Source organism: Lithobates pipiens, unplaced genomic scaffold, assembly GCF_037356315.1.
Source record: "Lithobates pipiens isolate NorthernLeopardFrog02 unplaced genomic scaffold, aLitPip1_a1.2 Scaffold_8, whole genome shotgun sequence".
NCBI lineage: Eukaryota > Metazoa > Chordata > Amphibia > Anura > Ranidae > Lithobates > Lithobates pipiens.
This window is the reverse complement of record NW_027507903.1, coordinates 688,256,797-688,276,730: the sequence shown is the minus strand read 5'-3', so window position 1 is coordinate 688,276,730 and position 19,934 is coordinate 688,256,797. Positions and strand designations below refer to the sequence as shown.

Here is a 19,934-nt window from a genome sequence, read left to right as displayed (position 1 = left end):
ATATATATATATATATATATATATATATATATGTCGAATATATATATACATATATATTTGGTAAGACAAACTTACGATTGTGAGACGAATTTCCTTAACTAGTTCTGAGTCAGAGTAAATCAAAATGTGTGTTTTATTGTACACACGAATGTAGAATAATAATACTTACAAAAATAGTACAATGATAAAATTCTAGTATTGTTCATTCGTTTGAAAGATATAAAAAGAGTTCTTCAAGTTAGACCATGTTTTCTATTGTTCTAGCTTTTAGAAATGGGGAATAACCCTTTGTATGCTGAAGAATAGCTGAAAGTCTGTGTGCTGAAATACATGGATGTATTCAGAGCTGAGTGTAGATGCAGAAGGGCCGTCTTCCAACTAGCTTTTGCTTATATGAACTCAAAGCTTCTAAATTCACGCCAAAAGAATAAACCCACCTTTTATTAACACTCCCTCCCAAGGGTGTGGGCTAAGGAGTGGTTACCATAGCTATTTAACATCTGGTATCACTCAGACATATAGACTGACCTAATCAAAGGAAGTGGGGGAAGGAGAGCTTTAGACTTTAAACAAAATATCAGTTACATAGGAATATGTCTTTAAAAGCATATATAAGATTTACAATATTCATCAAAATCCTGAGTTTTAAATGTTTACTTTTTCAGTTTCAGCATGTCATAATATGGAGATTAATTGATTCAAAATTACCATACACACAATTATGGATAATTCATATTCTAAATAAAGTATAATGAAGCCAATTGAAATTTTAGATATTAAGAATATAATATTCCCCTCTGAAATATGAATACAAATCATATTTTTCAGATATAAATCCATTCAAACATTCATGTCTCAATCAAGCAGATTTTGATTCAATAACTCCAAATGTTCTGTCATGTGTAACTGAATCCGTAACTCCAAAACCCATTCTCCTTTTAAGCTTGTTTTGCAGTAAATCATCTCCTTTCCTAATTTCACTTCTAATTCGATAATATAATTTTTTCATTCTAAACATCAAACATATCTGGAATATAAGGAATAACATAATAATAATAAAAAGAATAACAATAGGATGTAATAAAATATTTCCTGCTGCTGAAGTTATCAAAGTTTTTCCCCAAATGGATACACTATTACTAATTTTTTTCCACCGATTACTTCCTGAAAATTCTGACCATTGATGTGATATTTCTTGCAAATTACCTTGTTCTTGTTTAAACAATACTTCTGCATTTTGAAATTCCTTAGCCAAAGCTATTAATAAACCTTGATCCTTTTGAATTATATTTGCCCATTTTCCCATGGAAATTCATCTATTTGGGAAATATTATACTATGTAGGAAGAGCGCTAATATTTTTCATAAGTATATTTGTTAAATTTGTTCTCAACCCATTAATACTTATTGTAACAATGTCTCCTTCTATACAATACAAACCTTGATTTAGGTTTTCTGTATTTGTACAAGAAGAGAAAAAAGTTTTAACCCTTTCTGTATCTGACATAATCTGAAAACAAACCTTCTTTTTATCTACACCAGGAATTCATTCAGAAAGTGTTTCAACTTTTTTCTATTCTTGCTGAACATAATGTGTGATTATGATAACAAGAATGAAATATACTTTTATCTTGATTAGGTAAACATATAACTTTAGACTGGAATTGTAAACATGATGACAGATCTAATTGTTCTAATTCTGAATTTTCATTGTTAAATAAAAAATCTGTATACTGTAATTTATAGTATAATAATTGTGTATTGCTGACAAGTAATCCCAAAACAGTGATTGGAATCAAAATTGTATCTGACAAAAGTATAGAAATAAAAAATGAACTGCGCTCAGGAGTAAACAACTAAAAATAATCAAAAAACTAAATAGAGGCCGCAGCTCTAAGTGGGATACATACACTAAAATAGACTAGAGAAAATTTTCAAAAGCTGCACCACAACCCCTGTTAACTGACCAAACCAATATAAATAATGAATAAATAAATGAATAAATATTTGATATATAAATAAATGAATATAAATAATGAATAAATAAATAGATACATATTTGATATATAAATAAATTACATTAATCCCACATAAATTGATAAGGAAAAAAAATTGTAAGTCACAGTTCATCAGCCTAAAGGAAAAAACAGGGCTTATAAGATAGAGTCCTCTATAAATGTCCCTTTAAGGACACCACAGTGAATCCACACGAAACAGCAAACCAGTGCCCGTCACCGAGAAGTGGATGCGCTTACCAGATGGAAACCCAAATACAGCCTTAATAATGAATCATCTGGGTCTTTCTCCATACATCAGACGCTCATGGATCAGCTATCCCCAATGTATAGTGGCGTCACACAAATAACTCCCACGATCAGCAATCCCAAATCGCACTCAACGGGTGCTGAAAAGTCAGTGCTCCTGCAGCCATGTAGCAGTCTGGGGATATGTAATCCCAGATCTCCTCCCTCTTCTCTCTGCCTTGCTTCCAGGACAGATCAGAATGATGCTGTGTGCTGGCAGTGACCAATCAGAATTGCTCTGTTCCAGGGCTTATGTGTTTTTCCACTAGTGGCTTCCTGCAACAATCCAAATACCAGTCTGAAAGCTCAAGAATTGGCAGTGAAACTGGAAATGCCAGCCAGAGCAGCAGATTGAAACCAGGTGATTGCTTCATCTCTACCATCATTGTAATCATTTATTTATATATCAATATTTATTCATTTATTTATTCATTATTTATATTGGTTTGGTCAGTTAACAAGGGTTGTGGCGCAGCTTTTGAAATTTTTCCCTTTCTGTATCTGACATAATCTGAAAACAAACCTTCTTTTTATCTACACGAGTAATTCATTCAGAAATTGTTTCAACTTTTTCTATTCTTGCTGAACATAATGTATGATTATGATAACAAGAATTAAATATACTTTTATCTTGATTGGGTAAGCAGATAACTTTAGACTGGAATTGTAAACATGATGACAGATCTAATTGTTCTAATTCCGAATTTTCATTGTTAAATACAAAGTCTGTATACTGTAATTTATAGTTTAATAATTGTGTATTACCGACAGGTAATCCCAAAACATTTGATTTGATTGGAAACAAAATTTGTTCTTTTCCGGCTATTGGAATCATAGAAGAACTATAACATACATCCTGTTTGCATCCTATCCATTTGTTTACCCATAAATCTGTATGATTTATAGCATATAAATATTCTTTGGGTAAATATTGTAAAATGCCAAAAGGAGTTATTCCACTTTGAAATGCTTGCGCAATTATTTTAAAATTAGTGGAATATTCAGTTTGAATCTTTAAGCATGCTCTGGCTATATCAGAATGTTGTTCACTTATCATCAAATCAAGAGTAATATTTTGCAGTTGTAAAATAGATGGACCCATTATATTAGCAGTTTTACTTACCATATTTTCTAAAATCTGATTTAAATGTCTTTGTATTTTAATACCATTACTCCCCACTAAACCAGCGGTTTCTAGATCAGACTTTAAAGTATTAATATCCAAACTATTTGTTATACTGCCGATTGTGCCAATCCCTCCTAAAATACCTTTAACAATACCACGCTTATTTCTGTTGTAATTTCTATTATTAATTCCAAACCATCTCTCAATACCCAATTCCATATTAACCAAATGTCATTGACATTGTGGAAACCTTGTAGAAATTTTCCATTCTGAAATATTAAAGTTCCACAAAATAATGACAAACTTTCCCTCTCTCAAAAGAGTTCTGGATTGGAAATGGTTAATCTTAAAAGGACTTGTAGAGAAACTTTTCTGATTGACACATGGAGTTTTCCTTGGAGACATAACAATAACTCATGCCTTAGCACATTTCACCGGATAATTTCCTATTGATATGCAACATTCATATATACCAGTATCATTCAAAGATACTCTCATTTGTTGATAAACAAATGTATCATTGATCCAATTCACACTACCAAAAATTCCTTTATGAATTATGATAGTAGAACTATAAAGAAAACTACCCAAAACTCATCATTCCTTTTCCAAGTTAACAATGAATTTCGAGGTAAAAATATTTTTGTATCACATATCAAATGCAAATTATCTTTATCTTCTATAATTTTCAAAGATTGTGGGAAAATATTAATTTCTGGAACAATCCTATAAACTATATAAATATCAATTTTGACCCTTATTTGAGTAAATTTTCTTGTTACTTTAAAATCCCATATTCTTACAACGTCCCCTTTTTCATCTCCAATTATATTTAAATATTTTGGATTTAATATCTTCACGAAACTTTGAAAAAGGTAATAAAATTGATCAAAGGGATAAAGTATTTTCCCAGATCTTGATATAGTATTAGTAACATCTCCAGACCACATTGTTGAATCATTACCTTTTAAATATATAGACCAGAAACTCCTTAATAGGGATGAGCTTCACGTTCGAGTTGAACATACGTTCGACTTGGACATCGGCTGTTCGCCCGTTCGGCGAAGTCCGAACGTTTTGGTCCGTTCGCGCCAAATTTGTGTGGCGCTCACGGCCCACAATGCACTGCGATGGCGCAGTGCATTGCTGGCTCATGATTGGCCAAGCATTCACTGTGACCCCGCATGCTTGGCCAATCGCAGCACCAGCAGCGAGGAGAGCCATGATTGGCCACAGGCAGGATGCCTGTGGCCAATCATAGCTCAGGCTGTGTAGTGCACACCCCACACTATATAAGGCCGCCAGCGTGGCGGCCTTGTGTAGTGTGTTGGCGTCTGAAGCAGTTAGTGGGTGTTCTATGTACCTTCAACACAGTACACACCGATCGTTTTTGGACAATTTTTGATCTTGCTGTTGTGTAGTGGTTGTTGTCTGCGTGCCCTGACCGCAGTATACACCGCTATATTCACCTCACCTATATAGCTAGTGATCTATCTTTTATAATAGAGCTTGCAGTCAGTAGTGTTAGGAGCTTGTGCGTGCTGTCTGCGTGCTCTGTACCCAGTACATACCGCTATATTCACCTACATAGCTCTTCTCTATTTGAGCCCACTTGCCATCTGCAGGAGTTATTGGAAGTTGTGTGTGCCTCCAGCACAGCACAGTATACATCTGTATATACCCCTTTATTTCTGGTGTTCTATAATAAAGGCATCTGCAGGAGTTAGTGGGTGTTTTGTGCCTCCAGCACAATATACACCTGTATCTACCCTTTATTGCTGTTCTCTAATAGAGCCATCTGCAGGGCTTAGTGGGTGTTGTGTGACTCCATTACAGTATACCCCTTTATCTCTGGTGTTCTATAATAAAGGCATCTGCAGGAGTTAGTGGGTGTTGTGTGCCTCTAGCACAATATACACTACCCAACTGCTTTTTTACCCAACTCCCTTCAGGCCATTACCATGTCTGGAAGGCCAGCAAGGCGCGAGCCGATAAAAGAGGGCAAGCAGGCTCTGTGTCTAGAGACAACAGTGCTGGTCGTGGACGCGGTGCATTGTCATCAGCACGTGGCCATGGGACGCGCTTGTCCTTCTTTTCGGCAGCTGGACATGTTGAGCCGCAACATGCCAACGACTTGGTAGAGTGGATGACCAAGCCCTCTTCATCCTCCTCATCCTCTCTCACCCAGTCTCAGGGTACTAGCAAAGCAGCTGCCAATACATCGTCTTCCCTCCTCCCAATGTCATCATCAGTGACTCCTTCCCTAGACCCACCACGTCCTCCTGAGGAGTCTCCTGAACTCTTTGAGCACAGTGTTGGGTCCATGCTCCAGGAGGATGCCCAGTGTTTTGTAGCCTCTGATGATGACACTCAGCTAGAGGAAGGCAGTAGCATGAATGCAGAGAGAGGGGATGCTCAAGAAGGACAGCAATCTGGCAGTCATGTTCCACAAGCTGCAGCATACTGCCAGGTTTGCTACAGCGATGAAGGGGGATGATGAGGGCACTGACTCCACCTGGGTGCCTGGTAGGAGAGAGGAGGAGGAGGAGGAGGAGGAGGCACATGTCCAATGAGGCAGGATGCCCTCCGGGGGCCAGCTTAGGGGCAGCACACTGACTGAATCACACCGCAGAGCTCCGCCTGTGCAGGGCGCTGCCTCTGCACGTTATTCTAAAAGTTCTTTGGTGTGGGCCTTTTTTGAGACGAGTGCATCAGATCGCACCGCTGCTATTTGCAACATATGTCTCAAGTGTATCTCACGTGGCCAAAACATCAGCCGCTTGGGCACCACATGCTTGACCAGACATATGTTGACCTGCCATGCAGCTCGTTGGCAAGCGTACCTCAAAGACCCACACCAAAGAACAAAGCGGCCCTCTCCTTGCTCCTCATCAGCTGGCATCTCCAACCCCACTAGACCTTCAGTCCTCTCTGAAACCTGCTCTGAGAGGAATGAAGGTGTAGAATTAGGTGTGTCACAGCCAAGGGTTTCCGGGCACTCTGCTAGCAGTACACCCACGTCCGATTATAGCAGGCAAATGTCCCTGCCCCAGCTGCTGGACCGGCGAAAGAAGTTCACTCCCAGCCATCCACATGTCCAGTGGTTGAATGCTAGCTTGGCTAAATTGCTAGCACTTCAACTGCTGCCTTTTCAGTTGGTAGACTCGGCCCCCTTCCGTGAGTTTGTACAATGTGCGGTTCCTCAGTGGCAGGTCCCCAAACACCACTTTTTCTCACAGAAGGCGATTCCGGCTCTCTACCGGCATGTGGAAGGCAATGTCCTTGCCTCGCTGGACAGGGCGGTCAGCGGTAAGGTGCATATTACCGCTGACTCATGGTCCAGCAGGCATGGACAGGGACATTACCTGTCTTTCACTGCCCATTGGGTCAATCTTCTGGTAGCTGGGTGGAATAATGGACAGGGCACTTGAGGCAGAACAGAGGCAGGAAGAGGAGGACTTCCTTGCCTCTCAAGGCCCCCTTTATCCAGACAGTGTTCCTGCTGTGCCACCCATCACACAGGAAGAGGATGATGAGGAGGAGGAAGAGGAGGAGGAGGATTATTGTGTCAGCATGGAGGTGGAGGCTGGCACTCAGCATCAGCAGCAGCAGCAGCAGTCTTGTAGGGATGATTTACAGTCCCAAGAAACACGTGGACTTGTACGTGGCTGGGAGGAGGTAGCTGCGGATCATGTTGTCCTTCGTGACCCAGAGGACTCCGGACCGAATGCCTCAGCTAACCTACGCTGCATGGCCTCCCTGATCCTGAAAAGCCTGCGGAAGGATCCTCGTATTCTTCGGATCAAGGAGAGGGACCATTACTGGCTGGCCACTCTCCTTGATCCACGGTACAAGGGTAAGGTTGCCGACCTTATCTTGCCATCGCAGAGGGAGCAGAGGATGAGACATCTCCGGGAGGCCTTGCAGAAAGGTCTGTGCAATGCGTTCCCAGAGACTGGGAGGTTACAAACTCCTGGTCCTGAACAACATGTTGCTGAGGCATCGGTCAGAAGGAGCGGTGGAGAAGGTGGCCGTCTGACTGATGCTTTCAGACAATTTTTTAGTCTGCAGCCCCAAGGTATGATCGGTTCCAGCAACCATCGCCAGCATCTGATTTACATGGTGCAGGAATACCTAGGGGCAAGGTCAGACTTGGACACCTTTCCCACCGAAAATCTTCTGGCTTACTGGGTCTTGAGGATGGATCACTGGCCAGAGCTTGCACAGTATGCAATTGAGCTACTGGCCTGTCCTGCATCCAGCGTTCTTTCGGAACGCACCTTCAGTGCTGCTGGTGGCTTTGTTACCGATCACAGGGTGCGGCTGTCTACCGAATCAGTTGATCGACTGACCTTCATCAAGATGAATCAGTCTTGGATCACCCACAGCTACCAAGCACCTGCAGCTGATGTCACCGAATATTTTTTTTTAAATATCACATCCCTTCAAGGCTGCCTATGCTGATGCTGAGTGACTGTCCTGTTATGTTGATTGTCTATCCTCTTCCTCCTCCGATGATATGTTGGAAGAACATTTCTGGTTCTGGGTGATGCCATCAGCCCAATTTTTCTGCCCCTATTTAACAGGGGTGTTTAAGTACAATTTTTGATGCAATGCTTTGCAGCAGGGCTTATTCCTGCAATAAAACAAGAGTATATGGGAGAGGTTGCAGTGTCGTGGCACCAGCACCAGTGCCTAAGGCCCAATTTTTCTGCCCCTGTCTAACAGGGGCATTTAAGTACAATTTTTGATGCAATGTTTTGCAGCAGGGCTAATTCCTGCAATAAAACAAGAGTATATGGGAGGGGTTGCAGTGTCGTGGCACCAGCACCAGTGCCTAAGGCCCAATTTTTCTGGCCCCTGTTTAACAGGGGCATTTAAGTACAATTTTTGATGCAATGCTTTGCAGCAGGGCTAATTCCTGCAATAAACCCAGATTATATGGGAGAGGTTGCCTAAGGCCCAATTTTTCTGCCCCTGTTTAACAGGGGCGTTTAATTACAGTTTTTGATGCAATGCTTTACAGCAGGGCTAATTCCTGTTGTTTAACAGGGGCATTTAAGTACAATTTTTGATGCAATGCTTTGCAGCAGGGCTAATTCCTGCAATAAAACTAGAGTATATGGGAGAGGTTGCAGTGTCGTGGCACCAGCACCAGTGCCTAAGGCCCAATTTTTCTGCCCCTGTTTAACAGGGACATGTAATTACAATTCTTTATATAATATTTCACAGCCCCTTCCTGTGCCCACCCAGAGTAACGGTGAGGACCTATAGTGTTGTGGCACCAGCACCACAACCACCAAAGGTCAATTTTTCTACCACTGTTCAACAATGGCATGTAATTACAATTCTTGATATAATCGTTCACAGCAGGGCGCTCCAGCGCCCACCAAGAGTCACTTTGAGGGCTTACAATGTTGTGGCAAAACCAACACCTTGTTCCGCCATTTCTGCAGAGCATATAGGGCAGACCCCTACTTTCAAACATCCAACTTACAAACATCTCCTACTTGCAAACGGAAGGAGACAACAGCAAGTGAGATTAAAAAAGATGGACGACAAAACAAATTATACAGGGGTGATAACCCTTCCCTATGTTTTCCAAAAAGCTTAAAAATAGTTTTTTTGACTGGAGCTACACTTTAAAAATGTACCTGTTGAAAATTACAAACAGATTCAACTTAACACAGCAAACCTACACAGTCCCTGTCTTGTTTGCACCGCCTGTATACTGCTGTTCTGAGTATATAGGGCCTGGGGGCCACACGCATTTCCTTTTTTTAATATGGGTACGGGGTTCCCCTTAATATGCGTACAAGACCTAAAGGGGCTTGTAATGGGCAGGGAGGGCTACCCATGCCATTTTTCTCAATGATTTTCAACCATATTGCAGGAACCAGATATAACATTAAAACCGCAAGCAGCTTTAAATTACGTTATTTCCGTTAAATGTCATTTTGTGCAGGGACTGTTCTAAACACTGGAAACACGTGGCACTTCACAGGCATACTACAGACACCCCCAGGCACCATATTTAAAGGAATATTTCACTTTTTTTTCCCACTTTAATCGCCATTAAAATCAGTGCTCCCGCCAAAACGGCCGTTTTTAAAACTTTTTTTTGCATTGACCCATGTCCCCTGGGGCAGGAGCCAGGTCCCCAAACCCTTTTTAGGACAGTATCTTGCATATTAGCCGTTAAAATTAGCACTTTTAATTTCGAACGTTCGAGTCCCATAGACTTCAATGGGGTTCTAACGTTCGTACGAATTTGGGGTCCGTTCGAAAGTTCTGGTGCGAACCGAACCGGGGGTGTTCGGCTCATCCCTACTCCTTAACAATATGTTACATTCAAAAGTTCCGGTTTTGTTATTTAGTCTATAAGATCCCTGCATTTCAACAAAATATGTTTTGGATTCTATTTTAACTTTGATTTCAATATTATTGCTGTGAATAAAATACAATTGTAAACAGAATCATATCCCTGTCCTACACATACAAATCCATACAAATCTTCTGCTGTATTAATATCAACATTTCTAAAATTATGATTTTTGTCATATGCATTAATATCAATAACTCTATCATTTTTGTCCTTTGTAATGATATCAATGTTCTTATTTTTTAGTTCATCTGCATTGATATCAATGTCTACATCTCTCTTATTTCTGAATAATGTGTGATCTTTGTTGTGTAATTCTTCAATCCTGTTAACCTCTGCATAACTGGAACAGTTTGTGATATATTTTACCACAGATAACATTGGTAAAAGATGCATCCTGTGATAATGATACATTTTCTCTCTTTAAAACTTTTCTTTTGTTGATCTTATCATCTTTTTGGGATCCATGATTCCTCCAGATTAGATTTTTATAATTCATTCCTGAAAAAAGGAATGCAGCATCATTATCTCGGCATATACAATTTGTTATACCCACATTTTTCTACATACATTTTTCACTGAACTGAGAAGGTATTTGTACCCCTGGAACATCCAAAATGTCAATGGACCTTCCCAATTACTTTTCCATGTTTCAACTCCTGAAACTTTAGCTCCGCCTGTGACGTGCATCTCACCATCTCTGGGTGTGACCTTACATGTGACAATTCTTTAATCACCATTTCCTTTTGTCTTAGACTTGTGCTAACAACATCTAATTTTATTTCAAATAAACCTTTCTGTTCCTGGTCAACTTGATAGACCGCTTATCTTGTACAAAAGATAATTTTGGTTTAATAACAAAATAACAAAATGTTACAAGAACAATATCAATTGTAGAATATCAAAAATAAATTATTCTTACAATGAAGATTAAATTCGATATGTGCCTTGTGTGTACTGGAGTGAAAATCTCTCTGCAATATGTGCCCTCCAATAATTGACTCCTGTTAGAAGTTTCTACTCCTAAAACATTAACCCCCACCTTTTTCCTTTCTAAGACTAGCTTAAAAGTTCATCTGGGCTATACAGTTCCACAGAATGAGCAATTTCCCTCCCACCTTTCTAAAACAATGGGCGTTACTCATTCTAAATTCCTAAGGATAGGCCTATGAGTGCTATGTATAAAAACATTTTAAACATATACAATCCTTTTTACCTTAAAAACAAATACTACATATCAGTATATATACAAATTATTTCTTAATCTCCTAATCAAGAAATATTGTAATATAAAAGACTTATATTTTAACTAACACAATGACACTTTTTATCATGAATTAACTTTCTTTCTCAACTGGAAATGTGTAGAGGGACCATTTTTTTCATAACTTCTGCAACTAATTTGATTTATCTATTGTCTCTCTTGAAGGTGAAAACAAAAAAAAATCACGGGGAAACACAAACGCCATTTTCCTTCCTATTTTAAGCTCAAAAGCAGAATACTTTCTTACACCCATTAAGATAAATGGAACAGTTTACTGTTATACCCCAACTGAAAAAAACATGATTACTCAACATCCCAAGAATTGTTAAAGCATCATCATTAGTGAATCCCACCTGTAGGTGTTGTGGTATATACAACACAAAAACCCTTTTAGTCATGACACAAACTTATGGTCTAATGACCCAAAATAATAATTTTGTGACAACCAGAGAAAAATGCAAAGAAATCACCCCTTCACGTTTCTCTACAAATGAAGAATTCTGTGTGTCTATTTTCTTAACAACATAAATTTTAACCATTCAGGATGTAATCACTAATTCTCCATACTAATCTGTTTTCTTAGCTAATTGAATGTGTCTGTAGTTCTACTGCCTACAGCTAATTGAGTACCAAGCTGAAAATTTATTCAGTTACTAATTGAATACAAAGCTGTTCTTTACCCTCCTTTTCAGGTGAACTAAACCTTTCAATGTTCAGCCTGAACAAAAAATAAATAAAAAACATAATAGTCATAACAAAGAAAAATTAATAAAAAATAATAATACAAAGGATTATCCTTGAAAATATTAAAAATATATATAAGTCCTCAATAATATTCCAAACGTCAAAACCAACTCTCTGAAGCTCAAATCATAACCTTAATCATAGCAAATAAACATCAACCAGAAAATTCTTACCATCCATGCAGTTAATTTAACCACTTAAGGACCGCCGTATTGCCATTATACGTCATCAGAATGGCACAGGCAGGCACAAGCACGTAGATGTACGTGCCTGCCTTCCAGCGGGTGGGGGGTCCGATCGGACCCCCTCCCGCTGGATACGGCGGTCCGTTTCCCTCCGGGAGCGATTTGTGATGAGGGGATGGCCGTTGGATTCTGGCCACCCCCTCTCGATCGCTCCTGGCCAATGACGAACTTCCTCCCACTGTGTATTGTTTACACAGGAAGGAGGAAGTGATGTCATTCTCCTCGGGCGGTCTTTTTGACCGGACTACGAGGAGAAGACTAAAAGTAAGTGCACCAAAATACTACACTGACACATAGGTACACATAGGTACACAAACCCCCCCTGATCCCCCCCCGATCGCCCCCCGATCCCCCCCGCCCCCCCTCCCCCCCCAGTCACAGTGTCACTGATTGCATTGATCATTTCTTTACTGATCAATGCATTCAGTGTCAGTTGTAAAAGTAAAAACTGTCAGGACAGTTAGTGTTAGGTCCAGGGTAGCCCCCTATCACCCCCAATAAAGATTTAACCCCCCTGATTGCCCCTAGAGTTAACCCTTTCACCCCCTTTTGCCAGTGTCACTAAGCGATCATTTTTCTGATCGCTGCATCAGTGTCGCTAGTGTCGCTAGGTAGCTAGTTATTTTTTTAGGTTCACCGCCAGGTTTTTATAGCGCTAGGTACCCCGATATACTACCCAATAATGGTTTTAACATCCTGATTGCCCCTAGTTAACCCTTTCACCCCCTTTTGCCACTGTCACTAAGCGATCATTTTTCTGATCGCTGCATTAGTGTCGCTACTGTCGCTAGGTAGCTAGTTATTTTTTTAGGTTCACTGCCAGGTTTTTATATCGCTAGGTACCCCGATATACTACCCAATAATGGTTTTAACATCCTGATTGCCCCTAGTTAACCCTTTCACCCCCTTTTGCCAGTGTCACTAAGCGATCATTTTTCTGATCGCTGCATCAGTGTCGCTACTGTCGCTAGGTAGCTAGTTATTTTTTTAGGTTCACCGTCAGGTTTTTATAGCGCTAGGTACCCCGATATACTACCCAATAATGGTTTTAACCCCCTGATTGCCCCTAGTTAACCCTTTCACCAGCGATCACAGTATAAGTGTCACTGGTGACGCTGGTTAGACAGTTAGTTATTTAGGTTCCCCGTCAGGTTTTTATATAGCGCCAGGGACCCCATATACTACCTAATAAAAATTTGAACCCCCTGATTGCCCCTAGTTAACCCTTTCACCACTGATCACCGTATAAGTGTTACGGGTGACTCTGGTTAGTTTGCTTTTTATAGCATCAGGGCACCCACCATTTATTACCCAATAAAGGTTTAACCCCCTGATCACCCGGCGAGTGATATCAATTAGGTTTTAGGGTCAGGGTCTGCGTCGCCCCAGGCAGCGCTAGGTTAGTGCCAGTACCGCTAACACCCACACGCAAAGCATACACCTCCCGTAGTGGTATAGAATCTGAACAGATCAATATCTGATCTGATCAGATCTATACTAGCGTCCCCAGCAGTTCAGGGTTCCAAAAAAACGCATTGTTAACGGGATCAGCCCAGATACCTGCTAGCACCTGCGTTTTGCCCCTCTGCCCAGCCCACCCAAGTGCAGTATCGATCGATCACTGTCACTTACAAAACACTAAACACATAACTGCAGCGATCGCAGAGTCAGGCCTGATCCCTGCGATCGCTAACAGTTTTTTTGGTAGCATTTTATATTTAAATCCGGAAGGCAGTGCTTGGTTTTCGGGGTCCCGTACGTGGCTAGGCTCCCAAAAAGTCCCCCACATGTGGTATCCCCGTACTCGGGAGAAGCAGCAGAATTTATTTTGGGGTGTAATTTGACTTCTGCCCATAGCATGTGTGAGCAATATATCATTTAGTGACAACTTTGTGCAAAAAAAAAAGTTTGTAATATTCCTGCAACTTTTGGCAAAATATAAAATATTCCATGGACTCAACATGCCTCTCAGTAAATAGCTTGGGGTGTCTACTTTCCAAAATGGGGTCATTTTTGGGGGTTTTGTGCTATTTTGGCATTTTATGGCCTTCAAAACTGTGATAGGTAGTGAGGAGTTAAATCAAAAATTTGCACCCTTAGAAATCCTGAAGGTGGTGATTGGTTTTCGGGGTGCCGTGCGCGATTAGACTCCCAAAAAGTCCCACACATGTGGTATCCCCATACTCGGGAGAAGTAGCGGAAAATATTTTGGGGTGCAATTCCACGTATAACTATGGCATGTGTGAGCAATATATCATTTAGTGACAACTTTTTGTAAAAAAAAAATATATATATTTTTTATTTTTTTTCATTATTCAATCCCTTGGGACAAAAAAAAATATTCAATGGTCTCAACATGGCCCTCAGCAAATAGCTTGGGGTGTCTACTTTCCAAAATGGGGTCATTTGGGGGGGGGTTTGTGCCATCTTGGCATTTTATGGCCTTCAAAACTGTGATAGGTAGTGATAGGTAGTGAGGAGTAAAATAAAAAATGTATGCCCTTAGAAATCCTGAAGGCGGTGCTTGGATTTCGGGGTCCCGTACGCGGCTAGGCTCCCAAAAAGTCCCCCACATGTGGTATCCCCGTACTCGGGAGAAGCAGCAGAATGTATTTTTTGGGTGTCATTTCACATATGCCCATAGCATGTGTGAGCAATATATCATTTAGTGACAACTTTGTGCAAAAAAAAAAAGTTTGTAATATTCCCGCAACTTGTGGCAAAATATAAAATATTCCATGGACTCAACATGCCTCTCAGTAAACAGGTTGGGGTGTCTTCTTTCCAAAATGGGGTCATTTTGGGGGATTTTGTGCTATTTTGGCATTTTATGGCCTTCGAAACTGTGATAGGTAGTGGGGAGTTAAATCAAAAATTTGCACCCTTAGAAATCCTGAAGGTGGTGATTGGTTTTCGGGGTGCCGTGCGCGATTAGACTCCCAAAAAGTCCCACACATGTGGTATCCCCATACTCGGGAGAAGTAGCGGAATATATTTTGGGGTGCAATTCCACATATAACCATGGCATGTGTGAGCAATATATCATTTAGTGACAACTTTTTGTAAAATTTTTTTTTTTTTGTCATTATTCAATCCCTTAGGACAAAAAAAATAAATATTCAACGGGCTCAACATACCCATCAGCAATTTCCTTGGTGTGTCTACTTTCCAAAATGGGGTCATTTGGGGGGGTTTGTACTGCCCTGCCATTTTAGCACCTCAAGAAATGAGATAGGCAGTCATAAATTAAAAGCTGTGTAAATTCCAGAAAATGTACTCTAGTTTGTAGACGCTATAACTTTTGCGCAAACCAAAAAATATACGCTTATTGACATTTTTTTTACTAAAGACATGTGGCTGAATAAATTTTGCCCTCAATGTATGACTAAAATTTAGTTTATTTGATTTTTCTTATAACAAAAAGAAGAAAATATCTTTTTTTTTCAAAATTTTCGCTCTTTTTACATTTATATCGCAAAAAAAAATCGCAGAGGCAATCAAATGCCATCAAAAGAAAGCTCTATTTGTGGGAAGAAAAGGACGCAAATTTTGTTTGGGTGCAATATTGCATGACCGCGCAATTACCAGTTAAAGCAGCGCAGTGCGAAATTGGAAAAAGACCTCTGGTCCTTAAGGTGTTTATTGGTCCGGAGCTGAAGTGGTTAAGGACTGCTAACATTGTTTTTCAGTGTTATATGCTACATAATGATATCTTTCCTGTCTTAATGGACTATTTTCAGTTTGCAATCTTTGCATTTGGGTCTTAGAAGGAAAATAAGTTTGATTATTATGACCTCTATACTTCAAATTACTACACCAGCATACAGAATATACTTCATAATGCCTTGGCATAGTTTTCGGATAATACAACCTCTTTTGTATATCATTATAATAATTATTATTATTAGTCAACAAACAAAACCTGGCTATGTGACCCTCTCCTTTGCAAACAAAACATTTAAGAGTTGCTCTTTTTGCATACACTTTTCTCTGAGCATATGGCAATGGAAATTGACATTTCTGTTTAATATCAGTATTATTGAAGTCAACTGACTTCACACTTTCATTGTCTGAGCAAATATTAACAATTGACTCATCAGAAGACTCCATTGTTTCAAATCCGGAGTCAACATCATTAACTCTCACATCCAACTTTGTCACATGTTCAAGAGCCTCCATTTTTGAGCACTGATCATGTGCAGAAGCCTGAGCTTGCAGTAATTGTTTTTTAAGCAGACTTTGAATATTCTCATGTTCAATCTTTTCCTGAGTCAAAAAAACTATTTGACCTTCTTTTTCTATAAACAATTGCAATAATGCATTCATTTTATATTCCAATTCAACTTTTTCAGTCAATAATTGTTCAATATATAACTTCTCCTGCGTTCGTGCAATTTCTGTTACACTTTGCATTGCTGCCTGATTCACTACACAAATCATTTGTTTTTCTGGCTCATCAAATATCATAGTATTAAAAACTGTAATTAACTTCATTACATTATGTATTTTTTTCTTTATTTTAACTAATGAGAATCTATCCTTCTCAATGTCAGTATTTGCCTGAAAGCATTGATTATACATTGATTTCCATAAAACAGCATCAGAGACCTGTTTCGATAAACCTTTAAATTCCAATGTACTTTCATCAGCTAAAACATCTACAAATTCCATATTAATTTTCTACTCACCAAATATAAAACTTTTCTGTTTTCCTGCTGGACTCGAATTCAACCGTCTGTCAAGACTTCCGTATATCTGAAATTCTCTGGTCTTTCACAATCATCAATATCATAATTTTCTTCTAGTTTCTTTACAATCTTTGCGAAGTTAATTTCTGTTCATCACTTCTTTCCCCTCTGATCAAAAGAAGAAAGTTGAAAAAAAAACTTCCGACATATGATTGACTGTCTGGCTGAGCCAATGTAAAAATATGTAAATATATATATATATATATATATATATATATATATATATATATATATATATATGTCTTATTTATATATATTTGGTAAGACAAACTTACGATTGTGAGACAAATTTCCTTAATTAGTTCTGAGTCAGCGTATATCAAAATGTGTGTTTTATTGTACACACGAATGTAGAAAAATAATACTTACAAAAATAGTACAATGATAAAATTCTAGTATTGTTCATTCGTTTCAAAGATATAAAAAGAGTTCTTCAAGTTAGACCATGTGTTCTATTGTTCTAGCTTTTAGAAATGGCGGAATAACCCTTTGTATGCTGAAGAATAGCTGAAAGTCTGTGTGCTGAAATACATGGATGTATTCAAAGCTGAGTGTAGATGCAGAAGGGCCGTCTTCCAGCTAGCTTTTGCTTATATGAACTCAAAGCTTCTAAATTTGTGCCAAAAGAATAAACCCACCTTCTATTAACACTCCCTCCCAAGGGTGTGGGCTAAGGAGTGGTTACCATAGCTATTTAACATCTGGTATCACTCAGACATATAGACTGACCTAATCAAAGGAAGTGAGGGAAGGAGAGCTTTAGACTTTAAACAAAATATCAGTTACATAGGAATATGTCTTTAAAAGCATATATAAGATTTACAATATTCATCAAAATCCTGACAAGTTTTAAATGTTTACTTTTTCAGTTTCGGCATGTCATAATATGGAGATGAATTGATTCAAAGTTACCATACACACAATTATGGATAATTCATATTCTAAATAAAGTATAATAAAGCCAATTGAAATATTAGATATTAAGAATATAAGTTTTGTCTGGAGTCTGACTTCAAAGACCTCTCATAACCACCAATGAGAAGTCCTCATCAGGTCCAGTATGAGACTGTAGAGCCAGAGGGAAGGCAGCCATGTGGAAGGGAAATGTTGGGGGTTACATTGTTATTCTTGGTGTCAGAGGTCATACATTCTTGGTGATAATTATTATCTCATTATTGGATTTTAGATTTCTGTGGTGTACTATTTCCAATAAAGATTGTCCGGGAGAGGACAAAGCAGAAGAAGAAGATTCCTCCTCTTCAGGATATAATATGAAGTCGGATTCTCTTTCCTTTTTGATGAACCCGGAGAGTAAAATTCAGGAATTACAGTAAGAGAAATGTGTGATGTGCCGTGATGGGGAAATGGGACGTCTTGTGATTGTTCCCGTCTCTCAGTGTCTCCTTCTATCTCTGGGTGTCCTCCATCCTCACCCATGTAGAATCTTCCATCACCTGTCCTCTTCTCATGTCTTCTCCTCTCTCTTAGGGAATCTTTCTCTTTGTAATCTCATCCATGGGATTTGGGGTTCCCCTTATAGTAGAACAGTGACCAGGCTCTGTACATATGGAATGACCCTCCATATTCCTAACAAGCAGGAAATAAGATGGAATAGACCCCTCACCCGTCTGATGATTATGTAGAAGGAAGCAATGCTCAGTAACATTTCTATGACATTTATCAGGTGTCTTCATTGTGTTTATGAAGCTCTGGAAACACTATAAGAATGCTGGAGAAATGTCCGGGGGAGGGGTTGTTCTTCTAGTGGGAGGAGCCTAAAGGGGAAGTGATGTAGAGGAAATGATCTCCTCTGATATGTGAATTTCGGATATATTACAATAATTCTATAGAATGAAAACCAGCCACCATGTCATCATACTCACTATCGCTCTCCTGCCCCCTGGAGGACAGATTTCCCAGTCTGAGGATAATACCCGCTTGGTGACTTGTTACCACATCTGTTTTATTTGCATGTGTCACAATAGCTGGGATACTCGGGTAATTAATAGTTTATTAATAATAGCATGTAATATATCCTCACAATATATCCATGTAAGAATGCACAGAACGCCGGGCGACCCTCCTCTCCTTCATAACAGTATAGCAGCGGCTCTCCTAGTGTATCTGACAGGTGTGATGACATCTCCACCTTACACGTTACACCCTACGTGGGGCTTCATCATGTATATTTGTGTTGTTTGTTTATGTTATGTCTCTGGATGGTGAGTCTGACTTTGTGGAAGGAGACCTCTCTTACGGCTCTGGTTCAAGTCTCTCTGAAGTAGGGAACAGAGGGACGAGAGCACAGCGGGGTAGGAACATCTAGCCAGATGCAGCAGCGGACACTGATGAGATGGAGGTCTTCCAGATGCAGGAACTCTCCGCAGCAAATGGCAGCCGATGATGGTTGGCAAGCTGGCTGTGGTGACGGATGGATGGTCCACGGACCTGGAGAGGAAGTAGCAGGCTCGGAAGGGTCTCTGAGCAGGAGGACAAGCAGGACCAGCAGCAAACAGGAACCAGCAGGGGAGAGGCAGAAGAGTAGTCAACTAGCAGAGGTTCAGCAATAGGTATCAGTCCGAGAAAGGTCAAACAAGCCGGGGTCGGAGCAGGAGAAGGCAGCGGAGTCAAACAGAAGCCGGGTCGGGTATCAGGTAAGCTTTCAGGCAGAGTAACAGGTTGCTTCAGGTACTAGCTGCAGACGAACAGCACAGAACATCTGCAGCTGTACCTTTAAAAAGGGCCACTGGCGCCAATCGCGCTAGCGCGCACATGTGCGCGCGTGCGCCGCGCGCGCACGCGAACGGCGCGCAACCGCACGCGCCTGAGGCGCCCGGCAGCGCGCGTGCACCCTTTGTGCACCAGTCACACTATAGAGGACTTTATTATCATCTGCAATTGTCTATGGACTTTTCCCATGTGATCATTGATTCTCTTATGTGATTACCGATAAGTTTGATTTCCTGTGATCACATTCGGTTTTCTTCTCATGGGATTACAGTTTCTTGGAGGGACAAGCTAATTTCAAGTTAGAAGTGGAAAGCCATACCTGATCCCCGACTTGAAGAATCAATTCTCCTCTTCTTCTTTGATCGAAGTTCCTCTTACTGTCCGCCTGAGCCT

At 39.9% G+C, this 19,934-nt stretch overlaps 1 protein-coding gene across 1 annotated transcript in view; it reads left to right on the top strand.

Moving 5' to 3' along the window:
* Positions 1-19,934, top strand: part of LOC143963521 (NACHT, LRR and PYD domains-containing protein 3-like) — a 121,517-nt gene that overhangs the window by 50,465 nt on the left and 51,118 nt on the right. The window contains exon 6 of the mRNA XM_077473190.1: positions 17,998-18,141. Coding sequence (XP_077329316.1) covers positions 17,998-18,141 — 144 coding nt within the window. The remainder of the gene's footprint in view (positions 1-17,997; positions 18,142-19,934) is intronic.